This window comes from Vigna angularis, chromosome 5 (assembly GCF_016808095.1).
Source record: "Vigna angularis cultivar LongXiaoDou No.4 chromosome 5, ASM1680809v1, whole genome shotgun sequence".
Lineage (NCBI taxonomy): Eukaryota > Viridiplantae > Streptophyta > Magnoliopsida > Fabales > Fabaceae > Vigna > Vigna angularis.
In genome coordinates this window covers 33,128,718-33,151,056 of record NC_068974.1, presented here as the reverse complement: position 1 = coordinate 33,151,056, position 22,339 = coordinate 33,128,718, and the positions used below count along the sequence as shown (strand labels likewise).

General features: G+C 32.8%; 1 protein-coding gene across 4 annotated transcripts; it reads left to right on the top strand.

Moving 5' to 3' along the window:
* The first annotated feature begins 16,728 nt into the window (after positions 1–16,728).
* Positions 16,729–20,876, top strand: LOC108340370 (protein SOSEKI 3). 4 transcript variants are annotated; one of them, XR_008248816.1, is made up of 8 exons: positions 16,729–17,024; positions 17,135–17,493; positions 17,605–17,674; positions 17,860–17,975; positions 18,062–18,932; positions 19,803–20,101; positions 20,207–20,355; positions 20,430–20,876. XR_008248816.1 is itself a non-coding variant. In XM_052877541.1 (7 exons), the coding sequence occupies exons 2-7, from the start codon at positions 17,301–17,303 to the stop codon at positions 20,230–20,232; spliced, it is 1,575 nt and encodes a 524-aa protein (XP_052733501.1). In that variant the 5' UTR covers positions 16,729–17,024; positions 17,135–17,300; the 3' UTR covers positions 20,233–20,876. The 4 variants fall into 4 exon arrangements, 3 of the variants coding, with proteins under 3 accessions (XP_052733501.1, XP_052733502.1, XP_017433197.1); XM_052877541.1 differs by having other exon boundaries at positions 20,207–20,876; XM_052877542.1 differs by having other exon boundaries at positions 17,119–17,493; positions 20,207–20,876.
* Positions 20,877–22,339: the final 1,463 nt, after the last annotated feature.

Below are 22,339 nucleotides of genomic sequence, written 5' to 3'. Positions count from 1 at the left end.
CTGTTTCTAAGAAGGACTCTTTGAGAATTGTTTTGGCTTTGGTGGCTCATTATGATTTAGAGCTTCACCAAATGGATGTAAAGACCGCCTTTCTGAATGGTGACTTAGAAGAGGAAGTTTATATGGACCAACCAGAAGGTTTCACCATAACAGGAAAAGAAAATCTAGTGTGTAAATTAAAGAAATCAATATATGGACTAAAACAAGCTTCCCGTCAATGGTATCTAAAATTTAATGATATCATAACTTCGTATGGTTTTGTAGAGAACACCGTTGATCGGTGTATATACATAAAGGTCAGTGGGAGTAAGTTTGTTATTTTGGTTCTATATGTTGATGATATTCTTCTTGCTGCTAATGATATTGGTATGTTACATGATGTAAAGAAGTTTCTCTCTAACAACTTTGAAATGAAAGATATGAATGAGGCATCTTATGTGATAGGAATAGAAATATTCCGTGATAGATCACAAGGATTGTTAAGTTTGTCTCAAAAAGGCTATATTAATAAAGTGTTAGAGAGATTCAGAATGGAAAAATGTTCTCCTGGAGTAGTTCCAATTCAGAAAGGAGACAAGTTTAGTCAAATGCAATGTCCCAAGAATGATTTGGAACGAAAGGCCATGGAGTCTATTCCTTATGCGTCAGTGGTTGGGAGTTTGATGTATGCTCAAACTTGTACTCGGCCAGATATCAGTTTTGCTGTTGGAATGTTAGGCCGATATCAAAGTAATCCCGGAATGGATCACTGGAAAGCTGCAAAGAAAGTTCTTAGGTACTTACAAGGTGCCAAAGAATACATGCTCACTTATAGAAAGTCAGATCATCTCGAAGTGATTGGCTATTCGGATTCAGACTATGCTGGGTGTGTGGATTCAAGAAAATCCACATTTGGGTATGTCTATCTTTTGGCTGGAGGAGCAATTTCTTGGAAAAGTGCAAAACAATCAGTCATTGCTACTTCCACCATGGAGGCTGAATTCGTGGCATGCTTTGAGGCCACAGTTCATGCCTTGTGGTTGCGGAACTTTGTATCGAGGCTTGGCATTATTGACAGTATAGCTAGGCCGATAAGGATTTATTGTGATAATTCCGCAGCCGTCTTCTTCTCTAAAAATGATAAGTACTCAAAGGGTGCTAAACACATGGATTTGAAGTACTTGTCAGTCAAAGAAGAAGTGCAGAAACATAGAGTGTTAATTGAGCATATTGGTACGGATTTGATGATAGCAGATTCGTTAACTAAAGGACTACCGCCCAAAACTTTTATTGGCCATGTTGAAAGTATGGGCATTATGGATAAGTCAATGTTAACATGATGTTGTTATCTATCTATATAGATATGTATAGTTATATGCTTGTACTGTCATGACACTTGTGAATTCAATTAAAGTTATGTTTCTCTTTATTCTATTGTTATCCACATTAAATTATATACATGTATTATTGATTGTGATGACATGATAGGTCTCCTTTAGAGACATGAAAGTTATAAGATTGATTAAACTTATGTTGAGTTGTTTTGATTATGTGATACATGGAAGGAATCTTGTCGATCATGACTTTTGCCCGCCATGATCCGATTATTTCAATTCATATAAGGATGATGACTTGATAATTCTAATGAATGGTGCGCACTTAAAGTTTATTTTAGATCTTCAAGTCATCACATGAACCAAGTGGGAGAATGTTAAATTATATTAATAATTTACATTGGTTCATGTAATTTAAAGTATACCTTTAATGTAAGGATTCTAATGTGATGATTATTAGAGTATTAAAGTATTAAAGTTATTGGGATTATTTTAGAGTTATTAAAGTTAATCACTCTCTTCTCACTCCAAAAGGGCATTTTGGTATTTTATTAAAGTTAATTAAAATATCATAAAAGAGGAAAAAGTTTTACTTCTGGTGATACATTAAGTTTCTGAAGAGATATAGAGAACATAACGTTCTCAGGAAAGAAGAGAAACTGACAGAGAAAACCATCCTACAACTTCTATATCATCAAGAAGGCATTAAGGAGGAGTAAGAGGAGAGAGAATATTTCACAGGAAGAGACAGGAAGAAGTGCACAATGGACCCAGGTTAGTTCTTCTTTACTGTGTATGAGAAAATAGTGAGTATCATGAAAATTCAAGATCCTGTGTGTTGTTTTCATTTAATTGAAAATTAAAGAAAAGCTTACAGATCAGACTATGGGCAGAGAAGTCATTGGATGAGAGCTTTGTAATGGACTTTAATGATTTGGAAGAAAAATCCGTATTGTACGAAGAGTATGAGAGAGAGAAAAGAAATGGTGGATTCTGTGGTTAACCAAAGGCTGAATGGTGAATTAACTGTTGAACCCGTGAAAGAGAAACAAGAGAAGAAACCTGAGTTGAAACAATCGTTAATTGATACATATGTGAATGAAGAGTTTAAAGGAAAGTCGACAGTAGATGCAGATTTGTTGGTCGAATATATGAAAGGAGACTTCTTTAGGCAATCGAATAAGGAAATTGAGTCACGAGATTTGATCACTTTCCTTAAAAGTTGTGTGAAATCCATTGTAAACAGTTTGAAGGGTGAAGACTATGTGTTTTTGAGGTACAATGATATAGAGGTTGTTGACACTCAAGAGAAAGATTTAAAAGCTGAGGAATCTCAAGGAGCGAAAGAGAATACTGAAATGCGATCTGAGGTGTCTGACGTGGAAAATTCTGAAGAGGAAAACCAACTTAAGCAGGAAACTGGAAATGAAATAGGGAAATTAGTGGAAGAAGTAGCTATTGTAACTTTTGAGGTTGGTAGTTCTTCAAATTCAGATGAGAGTAGTGATGATGAAAAGAGAGGGAAAGCTTGGGCTTCAATGGCTGAAGAGTCTGAATTAGCTGAAAGTAAGAGGAAAGATGTAGAACACTTGGATGCGTTGTTGGTGGGTTACGCTAAATTGCCGCTAGACGTGATGCATTGGCTGATGAAACTTTTGCTACTAAAGCAAAGAAAGAATACTTGTGGTATTTGCAGTGTAAAATCATCTCTGATAAATCCACGATGATGGATATTATTAGGGAATATGCTTACGGAATGTATCATGAATCTGAGGGTACTTTCCAGAAGAACGCAGGATTCTTTCGGGTGGTCAAAGGGAATGTTCGTTGGGAATTCAAAAAATCGAGGACATTGGGTCATATGTATGCAATTAAGTTTGACTTAGAAACGTATAAAAGTGGGGCTACTTTGGTACGATTATTTTGGGGAAAGGACTCTGAAGATCGTTTGAAGATCGACGTTCCAAATTTCACAGAATCTAAGAATGGATTGTTTATGGTTTGTGATCACACTTTTTTGATGAATGAAATGGAGATCTTAAAGGTTTTGAAAGTTGCATTGACTGAGCGTAAACATAAACACATGCCCAATGCGACACTAACTGATGGTGTACCTAGCTGTGGAAAATCTACTCATACTGTGAAAGAGGCTTCACTAGATAAACAATATGTATTGACAATGGGAAAAGAAGCAACAATGGACCTTAAAGAGAGATTTAAAAGAGAAAGGAAAGCGATTGAGGCACAGTTGAAGAGAGTCAGAACTGTCGACTCTTTCTTTTTGAATGATGGAAGATCACGCGCTAACGTTTTACATTTTGATGAAGCTCCGATGGTTCATGCAGGAATGGTTTATTTTTGTGTTGACATGTTATCTGCTCGCATTGTAGTGTGTCAGGGAGATTCTCAACAAATTCCTTTTGTGAATAGAGTTGAAGCTATTAACCTTCGTTACAGTGAGTTGCAGATTTCTAATACAGTAAAAAAAAGACTTACTTGCAGATCTCCGTTAGGTGTTGTTGCATATTTAACTAAGAAATTGTTTTATGGTAATTCTCTGGTGATGAGTGTTAATCCTTTGGTAAATTCTATGAAAGTGTTTGGACCGAGAAGTGGAATGAGCTCATTTATAGCATACCTAAGACTGAAGGAGTGCACTATTTGACATTTACTCAGGCTGAGAAAGATGATGTATTGAGATATTTGGGTCATGATAATTAGGGTGTCAATACAGTACATGAAAATTAGGGAAAAACTTACAATGATGTCGTGTTGGTGAGATTGAAAGCAACCGAGAATGAAATATATTCTGGTGGGCGTAAATCTAACCCGTACATTGTTGTCGGTACGATTCGACACAGAAGGTCATTGGTATATTATACAAAGGCAGAAGACAAGTTATTCTGTGACATTTCTGATATGATGCAACTGCAAGAAGAAAAAATGATGAATCACTTGTAAGAAGAAGGTAACAAATGACGGTGTGGGTCTAAGTATGAGGAAATAGTATTCTCAAATAATGTTTTTGTAGTACCTGATGTGGGAGAAATTCAAGCTATTCAGGATATGTACGCCTTAGCTTTTTCGAGTAATTCTACTATTTCAACGTACTTTGATGGGTATGAGGTTGCGACTAATCATCTGTCGTAACCGGGATCTCGACGAGGAAGCTGACGAACCGTACGAAAAAATGACAAACGATTTAAAATCAGAGTTTAGAGTCTCCATCATAGTTTATTCTGAAAAACTACGGAAAAAACCATAAAATTAGGCATGGTTTACGAAAATCAGATTTTTTGAGCTCGGGAGTCGGTTGCGTGTAGGGAAGGTATTAGCACCCTACAACGCCCTCCGAAGACAATAACTTTAATTAATTGTGCAAAGTTGATGTGGTTTTCATAATGGTTATTTTTCCTGAAAATAACGATATAAGACAACACAGAAGAACAAAAAATGTTTTTTGTTTATTTTAGGAAGCCCGACAAGGATTGACCTTGCTCCTACGTATTCTCATTCAACATGAGAAATTAGGGTTACATAGTTCTTTTTGGAAACTCTTCATTGGAACTCTACTTTGAAATGATTTTTTAGAACGACTTGGATATTAAGGGAAACTTTTGATTTTTAGGGGAATGAACCTGACAAGGATTAACCTTGGTCCTACGTATCTCCTTTTTTGGTAGAGAATCAAAGATCACATAGTTCTATCCTAGGTTACTTGTATGACAATTTGATATTTTTGGATATTTTATATTTTTTGTATTTGGATATGATTGATAAATTGAGGGTAATGAGCACTAGGCTAATGTCAATTATCGCACGAGCACTCACACCATTATTTATGTATGTTGAGGGTAATAAGTATTAAGCTGATGTGAACGATAGCACGAGTATCCATACTGTTATTTATTTATGTTGAGGGTAATAAGTATTGGGTTGATGCGGACGATCGCACGAGTACTCGTACTGATATTTATTTATGTGGAGGGTAATAAGTACTAGACTGATGCGGACGATCGCACGAGTACTCACACCGTTATTTATTATTTTATTATATTTTTTTATTGTTTTTACTTTTTATCTTTTGTTTTGTAATTTTTATTATATAAGAATAATATCTATATTTAAAAAAAGTAAAATTATAAGAAATAGTAATTATATTTTGTCAGAACCATTAAAAACGCACCCAAAAACCCTCTGAACGGACGCTAGGTGTCAAGCGGAGGTGATCCGGAAATCAGATAGTGGAATGCAGGTGTCAGCAGATGAGCGGACGTTCGTTTTAAGCAAAACTGAGTTTTTGAAAAGTTTACGTCACACTCTCTGCATGCATCTTCTTCTCCAAAACTCTGAAATTCTCATTTCTCCTCCTTCTCACTAAAAACTCTCCCTTCTCTCTACCAAATCTCACCTTTTGTCTTCTCCGATCACCGTTTAGGCACCGTAGAAGCATTTCCGGCGTCCTGAGCTTCATTTTTAACCGTACAGTTTCGAGTTCTGAACTGGTAAGTTTCCTTGTCTTTAGTCGTTCGTTCTCTGGTACATGCAAACCAAGTTCTGCTTGCATGCTGTCATCTTGTCTGAGTCATTATTAGTTTTCTATTGTTTGGTTTAGTTTGAAGAATTGTGGAACGCAAGGGTAGAAAGATTTGTAGTCAGACGAACTGTATTTCTGTCTCTAGGACGTTCGTTCACGCTCAGAGGTAAGGTAAGTCTATCTAATTTAATTATATGTTCGTTTGTACGTTCGTTGATAATGAATGCATGTTGCTGAGTGGTTGAATGTATATAAAGTATGAATGCTGATATGCTTGTTTATATGGAATATGATTATTTACTATGATATGGATTGTATGAATTATGAAAAATGATTATGATATGAATTTATAAAGTTATGAAATTATGTAAATGAGTCCTGGATATGAAATTTCCCTATGATAATGTATGTTCGTCATTGAATGGTCATTGACTGTTCGGTAATACTAGTAACCTTGGATAAAATTGGATTCTTTCATTTGGAAAGAACCCTCGTTGAGGACGAGCGTCTTCGTGTGGTAATACTATGCTTGAGCGTTCGGCCAAGCGTAGTTGTATCTGAGTATTTTGTGATAAACTTAAATTTTGTAAATATATGTATTTGTATATTTTAGTTATTCTTAAACCTTATTCCAATAGTATCTTATTATATTTATTAAGCTTTCTATTTATAAGTTTAGTAGTGCTCGGTCTCACACCAAGCGCTCGTAATGAGTAGTGTTCGGTCTTATACCAAGCGCTCGTACTCGTTTCTTGTATGATCTTGATGAAAATAGTGTTCGTCCAACTTCAATAGAATTTTCCCTCTACCGTGTTCGGTCATTGACTGACATTAGGTTTCTTTATGTGAATTCTTCTAAGTATTGTTCTTTAAATGTCTTGACGTGTCTACATTCATTGGTTCCGGCCTAGAGCCTTAGTACTTGACATGTTCTTTGAGGTGTTTGGTTTGAGCTCACGAGAGTCAGTTCATTTAATTGACTCATTTTGTAAGTAACGTTTGTTCTAGTCGTTCTTGTGACATATAGTTGTACTCAGTTTCTTTCTCAACCTGACAAGTAACCCTCTCGGTCTTATTCTATTCTGGAACGGGAGACTTCTCTGTCTCGTTCCAAGTGTTCGTCCTCATTCTGAGTGAGGATTGAACGTTCGGTATCGGGTGTCCTTGAGAATACTTGAACAAAGATGGAATTTAACTGATTGGTAATGAAAGATGAATTTGAGAAGATTGATAATGAAAGATGAAGAAAATATGAGATGAATGAAATGTTGTGGATTTGAACGAGCGTTCCAGGGAGGAACGACTCATGAATGATTATTGAAATTGTAAAGTATGACTGTGGGCATGCTAAGCTGGCTGTTCATCCTGATGTTCCGTGAGTACTCGTCCTCACGTAGAGGAGGATAGGTCATGTGTGAGAACAGCAGGAGGCCTAGTCCTTAGGGGTACTCTGGACAGATAGGACTAACCTCGGGTGGCAGCTGTTGAGGGCATCCCAGTTACTACACCACCCGGGTGCACGAACGCCTGTAGCTATGTAGATTTCATACAGTCCGGACAGTTAGTCTAGTATTATGATTTATATGAAACGTATGATGAAATATATCTTGTGTGTTGATTGTGTGGAAATGTATGTTTATACTTGAATTAAATTACATAAGCTTATCCCGTGTATTTCCTGTCTTGTCTTGTTTTGTACATTCGTCTTGTCATTGCAATGATCATCCGTTGTGGATGTGAGCAGAAGGAGACGAGCTGCTGGAAGAGGCGTTGGAAGAAGAAAATCTAGTTGAGATTGAAGTTAAGACTGAACCGTAGGACGTTCGGTCGATAGTCTAGTTATAGTAAGGTGGTCGTTCGATCACCTTTCCTTTTTGTTATATATGACCGTTCGGTATTTTATTTTGTAAATCATTCGGTCAGGTTTGCTCATTCTTTATAGTTTATGGTAACTCTTTTTGTAAGGTTGTTCGGCCGTAAGCGTACGTTCGGCTTTTAGTGCAAAGACTGATCTGAATTATCAATTAATGTGATTATTCTATTATATAGTTTTGGACTGCATTTTTGGGATGTTACATATTTACATAAGAGTTTAATATTATTTACCTAAGAATGACATAATAATAGTATTTATATAAAGGTTTAATATAAAATAGAATATATACAAAAGTATTTTTAAAGTAAAATTAAGTATTATTTACATAATATATTTACCTAAGTATTAAAAAATAAAATGAAATAAAATAAAATTATCTACATGAAAAAATAAAAACTATAAAATAATAACAGTGACATTTACATAATTATTTTTTAAAGAAAAATCTAAAATAGAGAATAAATTAAAACTATGCCGTAATCATTAAAAGGTACTAAATATCAAAGAAACACTACAACCAATTTTTGGCTAATTTTATAATCTTATATTTTTATTCTTCTTTTTATGTTTAAGAAAAACAAAACAATAAATCTCAAGAATTATATTTTATAATTTTATAATTTGTATTATTTTTCTTATTGAAGAAAACAATTTAAGAACAATAACAGTTTAAAACCGTTTGTTTTATAATTTTAAAAAACAATGCTCAATAAAACAAATCACAAACAATGCTCAACACAACCAACAAATCAAAAACTTTATTTATTTATTTACAACAAAGGATGCTTATTTTTATTGTAGAAAAGAGTATAGGATTAATATATACAAAGAAACCTACCAAAAACAAAACTAAAGGAAGTAAAACAGAACAAGGAGAAAAGAAAATGGCTGAACCCAATTTCCTTCTAAAAAGGAAACAGGACGCTTTCATTCCAGAAATGAAAATAGGCTGAAACCCTAAATCAATTCTCCACTATTTTTAATTTTTTTCGGATTTGAAAACGAGCCTAAGCCCATGCCATTTCAAGGTATTCCTCTCAAGCAAAAACAGGGAAAAGAAAGCTACCCCAACCTTTCTTTTCTTAGCTAGCCGCGCAGGGGAAGGATCCTCCTCTTTAGCAACAAGATTCACGCCCAGAGAAAGGTTCATCCGAAGCAACCCTGCCATTAGCGCGCCAAAGGTCGTCCTTCCTATCCCGATGACACTGTTTGCGGGAAAGAGTCCGCGGTTGTGAAGCCAACGTGGACCTTCCGGCAGCGAGGGTGGTGAGAACGACGATGTTGTGCCAGTAGGGTCCAGCTCTGAGTGTAGATGCCTCACTCGGTTCCCATGGTTCTGGAACCAACAGTAAACGTTGTATTCCCCAGCTTCTCCGTAAGCCCTGAGTCGTGCGGTGATCTCACAAATTTGAGTCCGACTAAGGTGAGAGACTCCATAGTTTCCATAGTTGAAGATGTTTGTCATGATCTTGACCTGGTACTCGGTCGGCTGCCATCGTTGACACACTGGCTTTTTCCCTATCTCCGATTTCTCAAGCCTTTTGTTGTTCATTCTCGTCTAATATAAAAACAAAGAAAAAAACAAAAAAATAACTGTTTAGCGTAGGCCAACGATTAGCCGATTCGATGTGGGTTGTAGGTCAAGTTGGTTTGTCGCACAATGAATGACTCTTCGAGTTAGTCAAACCAAAATTCAAGATAAGTCACACATATATCAAAGTTTGAGAGGAGTTGACACACATATATCAAAGTTTGAGACGAGTTGGCAATGACTAAAGGGTGAGATAAATTGACTTGACAAAGTTTGCGTTTAATTGACTCATGACAAAGTTAACTTATGATCAAACTCATTTAGTTTAGGTCAAAGGTTTAGTTAACCTTAGACAAAAATTGAGACAAGTTAATCCTTGCTAAAGTTATAAATAAGTTAGTATTTTATAAATGTTGAAACAAGTTGATATGGGTCGAAAGTCGAGACCAGTTAGGTGGATTGAAGATTAGAATGAATTGGTCAAGTCAAATATCAAAACGAATGATTCTGAGTTAAAAATCAAGATGAGTTAATCCAAGTCGAAAATCAGACTAAGTCAATTTGAATTAAAAGATAAAATTTAGTTTTTCAAATATTCAAAAAATAGAATTTTGTCTTAAAAGAGAAATTGAATTGTTGTATAAAAAAATTGAAATATAAACTATTACAATGAAAATAATTCAATTGTGAATAATTAAAAAATATCATATGTTTCAATTTTGTAGAATGACTAAAATTATTTATCCAAACAATGTCAATGGACTTTTAATTTCTCCCTCCTTATTTTATTTCTCACTATTTTTACCCCTTAGTTTATCTAGATTTCTTTGTTATTGACAAAAACAAATTAAGTTAATAGAGATAATCAATTACTCCAACCCATATCCAAAAGAAGAAAAAGATAAATATATATCACTATACTGTCCTCTACTCTATCCAGGAAATATACTGATTCGGGTTTTCTGAGAGCTGTCAAAATGGGTCACAACCCGCGAGCTAACCCAACCCACCACGAGTTTGGACCGGGTTGGGTTTGAAAAAATTGTATTTTTTTTATGCGGGTCAAATTTCAACCCGGCTCATTTAAACCCGACTCATTTAAATCCGGCTCATTTAAACTCAGCTCATGCGGGTTGAACCCGTGGTGGACCGGATTGGCTCACCAACTAATTTTATTTTATTCAAATTTAATTTTAATTTTAATTTTATAAAAAAATATTTATTATTATTTTTTGTTTGAAAAAAATATTTAAATTTTTTATTTTCAAAATTAATTAAACACTCATGTTGTTGGGAGTGAAATTTGTTTAGATTTGAATTATATTTATTTAAAAAGATTGTAATTAAGTGAGTCAGTGAGCCAACCCATCTACCTACCAATCCGTAGTGGGTCGAGCCAAATAACTCGTTTTGACCGCTCTAGGTAAATATACCTGATTTTCTTTTTCTATCATTCCTTTATTATATACCTACGTATACTTTTTCCCACATACCCAGCATACTAGTAGCTTGCTTTGTTGAGATTATTTTTACTTGATGTCAACATATCCTCCAATCTCGGTGATCATGTACAAAAAGACATAACAACAATACATGTTTCTATATTTCTATATAAAAAAATATAATTACAGCATTATAAATTCAGCTTCAGAAAAAAATGGCAAGAAAGCATCTTGGTTTATCTAGACTTAACATACCTAATTTAGAAAAGAAAATTAAAATAATTTTCTAATTTCTCTATAATTACCAATCAAAACAGTAAATTATTTTACACATATTTATTTATTTTCAACTGTTTTGAATTCTTCTTCGGCACTCATCAAATACTAACTATTTTTAATGATGGTATGAATATAAAACGTTATTTCTATCCTGATTGACTTACCATAATATTGATACTGATTATCACTAAAATATAATTTGATTTACATAATTTTATAGAATAAAATGATGGTAAAAGATATATCTCCCCAATAAAATGATAAAGACATGGTTTATTTTTAAAATTGTACAAAATATTTTAAACTCTTGTAAATACACAATTCTTTTCAAATATTATTACTTCATATATTACCCGTAATAGTAAATTATTTAAAGATCTTGAATTTTCATCTTCTACGTGTTGTTTAGAAAATAATTTGAATTTAACATGATAACTTATGACAGTAGAAGTATGTTGAATATTAAATATTAATGTTACTTTGGAATACAAAGATTTGTAGTATCTCAGATAAAGTTATGAAAATATTCATTTATTAGTACATTTATCTACTTTGTTCCAAGTGAATACACCTAAACTCCATTTAGAAATAATTGGATGCATAATTACACTCAGAAGATAAATTATAAACTTGACACTTCCATTAATCTGTGTCACTATTCAGTGTCCCCTGACCAGCAGGGGAAGCAGAAAAATGGTCCATTTTTTCATTTTATACACACACACACACACACATATATATATATATATATAATAACTCTAAGATTTTTTTTTATGAACCTTATAAATGATGCAGTTGTGTGCGGCCAATTTCATGCCCAGGGAGAAAAGTAGGGTACTGGAAGGAATAATTGTTTGAATTGATTTGTGGGTCTCCATTAAGATGATTATATAACCTATTTCAATTCATCATAACACTAGACAACTTTGCAGTTAGCCATTAATATTGATCAAAGGCCCATCATATACATGTCTGTCTGAAACCAGATTAATTTATCTGAATATTTACAAAGTCAAGATATTTTATGCGTATATAAATCTATTTTTATCTTTTATTTTATGTTTGTATCTTAATAGAAAAACACACTTCGATCGTTTTTTTTATATCAGTGTGTGATTTGAGATAACATGATTACTCTGTAAACTGAATAGTAAATTGTTATATTAGATATTGAAGGTTATTGTGTTATTTTCATAGATGTTAGTTTGCCTTAAATCAGAGAATGGAACAGTATTATTAGCAATAAGATGAATTAGCATATAAATGATGAAATCCTTTTAAGATCGGTGATGAGAAATAATGAGACTATGTGTTGACAGCTGGTTGAATATCATTCACTAAGTATACATGAACATAAGTCTCAATGGTTTAGTTTTGGTGCCTTTCAATGTGACTCTCTGTGTCATGATCTTTGATGGCCCAAAAAAGTTATGATACTCATTGATGTATATCTTCGTATATGTAACACTTGATTATCTAGTTAATTGGCCACTAAGGTTTTGTTACTTATTATGGTCGATGATTAATTGCGTGTTATAATACGAAGGTGACAAGTGAATGAGTGATTGATCATTCGAGATGGAAGAAATTGTTAAACAAAAAATCTGGATTAGTGAATAAATATTGATCTTTAAGACCTCTAACCACAAATACATCTTATCTTATTTTATAGTCAATCATTTCAATGAATTACGTTTACCTGATCTTTCATTTTAGACACTTTTAATATATATATATATATATATATATATATATATATATATATATATATATATATATATATATATATATATATATATATATATATTTCTTTAAGTCAATTATCAATATTTATTACTAATGTGTCTTTTAGAAGAAATTCACAAATAGCATACAATGAGACATAAACCTAACCTATAAATAAAATATTAACACAAATTTTCATGCAAAATTTTAAAGTTTAGTTTCGAAAAGAAAACTTTTGATAGGAAGATTTGATTAAGCCAATCACCAACATTGACCGTTGGTTTTAATATTATTAATGATATTTTAAAAAAGATTTACTAAGGAGATACAATATCAATAAGAGATGGTCTTTAAAGAGAAAATCATTAAAGAAATACAACATCAATAAAACGTAAACGTAACTTACTATAATTCCAACAAAAAATAACCTTAAAATAATGAATTTAGGACTTTTCGTTCTATGGAATATTTAATTCTTATTTTTACATTTTCATTTAATATAAAACTTAAACTAATATTTAGATTTTCGGAAAACTAACTTTTAAAAATGTTAAATATAAGACTAAATATCTAAAAGATAAAATTGGTAAACACTTATATCTTACCATTTGATTTTATTTATGAACGATGGAACAATACGTTAGAGTGAGCCTACCCTGAGAAGATGACAGCTAGGTGAAGTAGCAAAACCGGTAGTGGGAGGTATCGCATTTATTTTCATTTGAATAGGTAATTTGTTGTCTAACTTATGCAGTTAAAACGAAGCTCAACAATTTTATAACAGATATTAAGTGTAATTTTTGTTGATGTTTCAAAGTGATTGAAACAATTAATATATATAATTCCTTCAACTATTCATAATTAGATTGTTTAACAACCATGTTTATGTAGGTAATGTAAGTGATTTTGTTTTATTGTGGCATAAAAAAACGAAAGCTTCGCAATCATGGGAGTTTAAAGATATTGTGGCATAAAAGTAACTTTTTTAAAAATTTAACCATAGCCAGGAGAATAATATACTTCAGTTTTTTAAAACCAAAGTTTATGATTATGCAAATAATTTTAATAATGTCCCTGTGTTTTAAATGATTTAATTTTTCTTAACACCAAGCTTATTAGATGATTTTGAATGCGTTTTCATCATTAATGATTTTTTCTTAAAAAAATATTTATTAATGGTTGTGTTAAAATATGTTAAAAACACTAATTAAATATCATAATATGATATGATTTTTTTTTCACTTGGTATGGAATTAAATGAGATGACTAAAAAAAAGGAAGGATGTTTTGAAAAAAAATAATTTATTGGATAATTGAAGAAAACTTAAAAAATATAATATGTACATTTTATATTATCTATTAAAGTGAGAATGCAAAGTAGAAAGTAGAGATTACAAGTTTAACTATATTTTTTTAAGTAAACTTTTATCTATATTCTCATATATAATTAATATAAAAGTTTTGTTTTATTTTTGTCTTCGTACCAACATCTCACATGTATATTTTACACCTTATACGATATTATTCTCAAATATTAATTAAATAAAAAAAAACACAAGAGGAAAGTATGATATCACCTGTCAAAAAATAAAAATATTCTTTGACACATCCAAATTTTTATATTTATTTGACACTATTCTTACTTATTTTTTCTTTTTTCTTTCTTGAAAAATATAAATTTTTACTCTTTTATGACTATTTTACTCTTATATCCTGTGTCAAATAAATGTAAAAGTATGTCATAATACAATTCTTCCTAAAAATGTACATTATAAGTATTATCGCAAATAAAATCTGTTATGAATAATAAATAGATACTTCAAACGAAAACTCGTATATAACAAGTAAGGAATAATTTAATAACCACTTATAAAGGAGTTGGATATGTGTATTGTACCATATGTATCCATTGTCCGTAAAAAAATAAAAATAAAATTTAATTTATATTATATTAAGTTAAATTTAATTACAATTAAATTTTATTTTATATTTTATTAAGTTAAATTTAATTAAAATTAAAATCTAATTTATATTTAATTTAATTTATATTATATTTTTTACTTTCCTTTTTTTGAAATTTTATTTAAATTTTATTTTAAGAATTTATAAATTATTATTTTTTAAATATCTGCAAGTATTTATGAATAAAATATGTGGATGTCTTTTAAACGAATATCAACAAGGTTATAGGTCGGGTTTTCTAGTACGGGGTAGCATGTAAACATGTGTCTAATCCAACTCTTTCTCATCTTTAATCAGAACTATCTGAATTCTATAAATTGTGATATTTTCATGTAAAAAAAATTCATAAATAAAATATAATAAAAAGGAGCATAAATAATTAAATATGTGCTCCACAGACTATTTAATGAAATAAAATCGAAGTTTGTGTTTCATCGAGTTCAATGTATCATTTGAATGAAATCATACAACACAAAATGTGTATGTAATATAAGAAAATATAAATTAGAAATATAGTAAACTTTGTAAATATTAAACAATAATTAAGAGAGATAATGAAAAGTTTGGGTGAAAAAAAATTAAGGTTTTCTAACTCATAAATCTAAAGATTAATTTCTCATATTAGTAATAACGTAATAAAGTGTGAATATTTTAATAATTTAAAATAATAATAAATATAAAGAAAACAATAAATATAAAAATTGACATAATGATAAAATAAGACAACTATATACATCTTTAATCCTTATTATCATATTCATTTTAAAAAATTAAATATTATCTATATTCATGTATAAACTCGGCCAACATGAAAATTTCTCGTTAATGTTAAAAGAAATCCCGACAATACCAATAAAAATTAGATTGTTTGTCATCTTTAATGCTCACAGGATGAACATTAGAATGAAGAAAAGTAGACTCATGAAAAGCCATAGAAATTCTTGTGGAGTCTCAATTGTTACAAGGCAATGATTTTCAATTTCCAAGTGAGTCGAATGACATTTTTTTTGTTTTGGGTGTAGATTTTAGTTTTCTATTAAAACTTTTTTAGTATATTTAGTAGTAGGTGTTGTATTATATGTTGGTGTTGACAGTTGGTTGTAAGTATAAATTTTGACAATTTGTTCGTTTGTTGGTTTGTGTTGCACAATCAAATATTGTTGCAACTTTATATGTAAGCTATGTCCCACGAATATTGTTAGACTTATACAAACTTTTTCAAGTATGGTGGCATTTGCATAATTTTATTTAAACTCATTTGCAAATCTATTATTCCGTAAGAAAATCAATCTCTTTTCAAAAGGAAAAAGACAATAGGAGAAACCATGTGTATGACATTCAAATGATCATTGTTTATAAACTGTAATGACATAAATCTTTTCACACATAACTATGCCATACTTCCCAATCATAGTTGTTTCCTCCTTTCTAAACATTCACTTCCAAGATCATTAAATTTTTAAAGTAAAGCTACTTATCATTTCTTCTAGACTAATTGCTTCAAGTATGGTTTCAATAATTAACTCATTCAAATTTAACATAATAACACTCAACTAATTATTACATTCATATTAATAATGGATAACACTACTTTGTAATTTATACCACCTAGATCCACACCACTCAATTTTAATCATATTTCGAAACAACTTGTATATTATAAACATGAACCTCTCATTGACCAAAGTGAATATTATTTCCATGCAACTTGTTAAGTTATCTAATATCAGACATTTCCATAAATACAGATTTCCAAACAGTTAACCAGAAACGAAGAAATAAAGTTTTTGTACGACTGGGTATATTTATAACACATTATTGCTGACAGTAAATTATTGGCTTACTTTACACTTTACAGCTCCCAAAATTAATTTCTAACTGCTTCACATAAATCCATGATACAATCGGTTTTCACTGATAAATATTATTTCATAAATAAGAAATATTGTTTCACTGATATGTATATGTGTGTATATATATATATATATATTCTTTGAATTTTACCGCGCATGATTTGAAGGGCAAATGTGGTAGTTTGAAAAAGGACAGAAGAAGAGAACTAATATTATAAAAGGTGGAAAAAACAACAAAGTCAGACAACCGAACACAACACAGCACAAACACAAACACAAAAATCTGAAGTGCTCAACCACATCAACAAAGTCCATCAAATCGGCCAAAAACATCACCATAAAATACGGACCAAGCTACTCAAACTGAGTTTCTTGACCCACTCTTGTCTCTGTTTCATCCCCTTCCACTCCCACTTTCACTCTTTCCCAACTTTTCAATTTTGGGCCTTCATTCCTATTTTCTCTTTCTCTCCTCAACTTCTTATTCAGTTCCCTTTTTCTTCAAGGTATTTTTTTTGTCCTCTTGCCTTATTTAGTTTTGCATCGATGTTGTTAAATATTCCAGTTTTCACACGCATGTTGGTGTCACGAGCTTGTTAGATCTGATTCATTGCAGTATGAGCGACGGCGGTGGAAAGTCTGTGAATCTCCACACCCAGTAACGGTTTTGCGCGGCATGAAGCAGATGGAGAAGTGGGGTTCTCTTTGAGAGAGTTTACGAGGTGAGGGCACGATAAAGATTCAATTTTTAGGGGTGGTGGGGGCTGTTTTTGCATGCGGGAATGGAAACGAGGATGAAGAAGTACAACCGACAAGTGAGTCCGGAGAGGGCAAAAGTGTGGACTGAGAAGTCCCCAAAATACCACCAGAGTTTGAAGGTGCCCGTGATTTACTATCTTTGTCGAAACAGGCAGCTCGAGCACCCTCATTTCATGGAGGTCCCTCTTTCTTCACCGGACGGGCTATACCTGAGAGGTAGAATGAGTAATGGGAGGACATAATCTTGGTTTTCCTCATTGGGGTGGGGTGTTGTCTCTGTTGTTTTACTTTGTTGGTTGTGGATTTTGACGGCTGTTTCTTCTGCAGACGTGATTGATAGACTTAATGCGTTGAGAGGTAGAGGTATGGCTTCCTTGTACTCATGGTCTTGCAAGAGGTGAGCAAGTTGTTGCATTTTCTATGTTCATGTTTTCAATTTTTATGTCGAGGGAAAAAGAAAACATCACTGGTTTTGTGCCTCTGACATTTTAGAGAAGTCAAGGCTACATGAAATTTGCAATTTAAGATATTTAACTTTAGGTTATTTTTTCATCACTGGTATACGTTCTTCTTGTAATTCAGAAGCTACAAGCATGGATTTGTGTGGCATGATCTATGTGAAGATGATATAATTCTTCCAGCTCATGGAAATGAATATGTTCTAAAAGGTTCTGAGCTCTTTGATGAATCAAATTCAGGTAAATATCTTCCACAGGTAAGAAATTGTTAGGTCCTAAATGATACAGAGTTCCTGCAACCTTAGTCAATGGATTTTACTTCGCAGATCGTTTCAGTCCCGTCAATAATGTTCAAATACAAAGCGTGAAGCTGTTGCCGGGGCCAACTTCTTCTAGGAGCCATGATGAAGCCTCATCCTCTTCGAGCATGAACGGGAAAGAGACAAGAATCTCCCAAGACGACGAGCTTTCCCAAGAACAACAATCTGGTTCCTCTGATGTTTCTCCAGAGGCTAGAGCTGAAAAGGGTGATGCTCTAAGCCTGGCATTGACAGAATACAAAATTTATAAAACTGAAGGACTTGCTGATGCTTCAACTCAGACTGAAGAAAGATTCAGCAGATCCAGGTGTCAGAAAACTTGTACTAGGGGTGTATCAACGGAGGATGGATCATTGGAATCTGAATGCCATGAAATATGTCAAGTTGAAGAAGATCCACAAGTGAAAGATACTCCACAAATCTGCAGGGATACCGTTTCTCCTCCCTCAACTTCAAGTTCCTCGTCTTTTGTGGGGAAGGCTGAAACTTTGGAATCTCTGATTAGAGCTGATGCTAGTAAAGTAAACAGCTTTAGGATTCTGGAGGAGGAGAGCATTCGGGAACCGACCAACACGAGGTTGAAAGCTTCAAATTTGCTAATGCAACTGATATCGTGTGGCTCAATATCAGTGAAAAACCACAGTTTTGGACTTATTCCTTCATACAAGCCCAGGTTTTCCAGCTCAAAATTTCCTTCCCCACTGTTCTCAACTTCTTTTGTGTTGGGGGAGTTAGATTGCTTAGCTGAGAATCCAAAGTTGATGAGTCTCAGATTAGAAGACAAAGAATACTTTAGTGGAAGCTTAGTTGAGACTAAACTGAAGGAAGGAAATGGACTTAATGTTCTGAAACGCTCTTCTTCCTACAGCGATGAGAGGTAACTTTTGCTTTTAAAATTTCACTAGCAACATCATAATTAGCATGGTGAAGAGTTGCACTTGCTTCTTAATTATGCTAGAAAAGACTAGTCATTTCCTAATACTTATTCAAAGCTGAGAAAAATAGTATATGGGTCGCTTCTCGTCTGATCCTTGATGTGGTAATGTAATAGGAATAATAATTGAGATATTGTAATTCTTTAGATTATTGTCAGATTAGACTGAAAAGCCAGACAAGTTATGCTGTGGTCCAAAGGTGATAATGCTTCAATCTGGTCATACAAGGCTAATTGAGTTTCTTTCAAATCTGAATTTCTTCTCCTGTTGCTTTAAGTTCTCTCTCTTGCATTAAATGCATGAGTCTATCTCTCGGCATTTTTCTATTAAAAAAAATTGACCATCTTAATTACCCTTGGCCATGTCATTGTTCAATAAAATGGTTTCAAAATCTATGTTTTCTTATGTTTTGGTTTATCGGTGTTTGAAGCTAATGATTTCATACAATACAAGTACTTTCACATGCATGTTTATATCTCTATTTCTGATTGTATGAGATGTCTCATGGAAATGAAGGCTTCAAAGGTCCAAACAGAAAGTCTTTCATTGCTGCTTTATGATGCTAGTATGTGATATGAAAAGTGGAATAATTGAATACAAAAAAGCTGGATTGAGAATCTGTGGAGTAAGAAAGAGAGACACATTTATCATATGTTATTGGGAACATCATTACTGCTTGTTCTCTTTCTATGTTATGAAATAAGAACCTTTGTATATTTATCTTCGAACATGCCACTAAATCTGATAGGGACGTGTTAATTGTCACATTGTGGCCTATGATGTTTTACAAAATGAACTCACAAATGTGCCAGGACATTTAAAGAACAGAAACCACAAGAAGACAAAGAGGAATCATCATCCTCAGGACATTCAAAATGCATTCCACGGTCAATTAAGGCTTCATTGTCCAAGCATCCCCGAAGTGAATCCATGAGATCCCCTGTTTCTGATGGACCACGCCACTCATCAGACAGAATTGATGGCTCTGGCATATCCTCAGTGACATCTAATGGTAGCAGCAAAAGAATCACAGAACCTCTTTCAGGGAAAAAACAATCAAAGAGGATAGATTCATTTAAGGAAGAGGAGGAAGTGATCAAAATTGAAGAAAGTTAAGTGTTGACTCCATTTATTTCTTAAGGCTCCTATAAAACTATCCTTATGTTCTTACACCTTTCAGCAACATTAACTGAAACAATTGGTGTTTCCTCAACAGGCTTGCTTCAGGAGCTCGGGTTATAATCCAATCCAAACCATTTTCAGACACAGCATCTAGCAGCAGTTGAAAAATTGAAGTTTCAGAACCTAGACAACAGAAAAAACTGCTTTAGTTTGAATTCAACATGGTTTTGTATATATATCTTGGTGGGTCCACGTGACATTTTCCTAAGCTTACAAGTAAAATTATTTTGACAATTGACTCAATGCAAATGGAGCAGGTGTGGTCCCAGTGGTCCATTACCTTCAATATCTTTTGTGCTGGATAGAGAAGGACTACCATTCTGATTTGAAGTGATTGCACATTCTGCTGTAACTCCTGATACAATATCTTCCTTTTGCACCCTTCCTTTTCCTTGCTTCAAATTATTGATTACTGCATACTACCTAGCTTTCACCTTCAAGGGCAACAGGTGCAGAAAAAAAAATTAGTGCAGGTCGTTTTCAAAACCCTTCTCTTGGCATTGGAGCTGATGTCAATTGTCAAGAATGTGACTTGATTTTGACATTGGATGCCTTCTACTTAACATCAAAATGTAACATATCCTAGATGACCAGATTTAATTCTCAAAGCTAGAAAAAGTTGGTGAAAAGCTAATTTTATGAACCCTTTTAAAAGGGGTGCTTCAAGTCATGAATTTTAAAAGCTGGGTTGATTTTAATGATTATATATTGCTGTTTCCATATTGGCACACTACACGATTCATTGACCTTGCAGAAAGCATCAATTGAAACGACAATAAGAATCTCACGGTAGACAAATTTGTTCCAAAAATGTATGGGCTACATGAATAGATTGACATTTTAAGACTACTTTATTATAAGGATTTAGAAGGAGAGTTTCCATGGCTCTGTTTCATGGGTCCTTACTCTTGTGTCTTTAGCTTCAAACTTGAGGAAGACAAGCATAAAGGTGTTGTCCAAAAGCCTTTTGTCTGGAAAGCTAAAATCAGGCTTAGTCCTTTCATGCTTTTGTCTGGCTATTGAGATCTTGACTGACCCATAAAATCATTACCTAAGCAATTCACATATCTTTGGTTTTACTCAAGGCACAAGACATGTAGGCCACTATGCTTATCTAGTAATCTTTGATTTGTAATCTTAGCTTTTTTCTTTCTCTCTCGTTATACTCTCTGGGTTTTTTGGATTTTTGCTTATTGTGGTGGTTCTAGTATATAACATAGCAATGAATTTATATGGGAAATTATGATATCAGTGAACCTTTCAACATTTTTAGCTTTAGTCTCTCTAAAGATAACCCACTTGTTATCATATATCAATAATTCAAAATTTTTTTTATGTTTTATACTCAATATAATACAAATCTTGTTGGTTCATAAGTATGTATTTACCGAATCCCATTGATTAATATGAAGATCCTCCACAATTCTGTAAGAAGACACATGTTATCGTCCAAAAAAGATGAAATTGTTGGGTTTTGAGGGAAGAGAAAATGAATTTGAAAAAAATCTCAATTCCATTTATGCCCTTTACTACTTAGCAAGCTACTTTGTTGTTTTTCTAACTATGTCCACCCTCAAAGTTTGTCACAGAAATGAATAAAAGCTCGGAATGGAAAATGGAATCTAATTGAAAGCAAAGGTGATTTGGTGACCAAGCATACAGTCACGGTTATTGCTTCATGCACTTCCATAATTACTAATTTGCATCTCCACAATAAGAGGAAAAGACTCAAACACTCTTCACTACTGCAACACATTATCATTGTCGTTGCCACCACTACTTCCATCATCACTGTTGCTGTACAGAAAGAAAAAGAGAGGAGAACCGGAGAGGAAGAAGAAAAGAGAAAATACGAAAGAAAACTCTTTTCGCAATATATTTTATGGGTTTTGAAAAGTATTTTTCTGAAACACATGTGGGAGGTATTATTATATGTATTCGAAAATGTATTTCATACATTCAGAAAATTTTATTTCTGAAATTGTGTTATGAAAATTTTATTCCAAAATTTTTATTTCGAAAATTTTGTACTCAACATTTCGGAAAGCTTGTTCCGAAAATATGTAATCTGAGGGTGCAGATTAAAATGTAATCTGAAAGTAAATTTTATATAGAGAAAAATGGTTATTTTAGAAATTTAAGGGGGTGCGCAAAGAAATTATGTGGA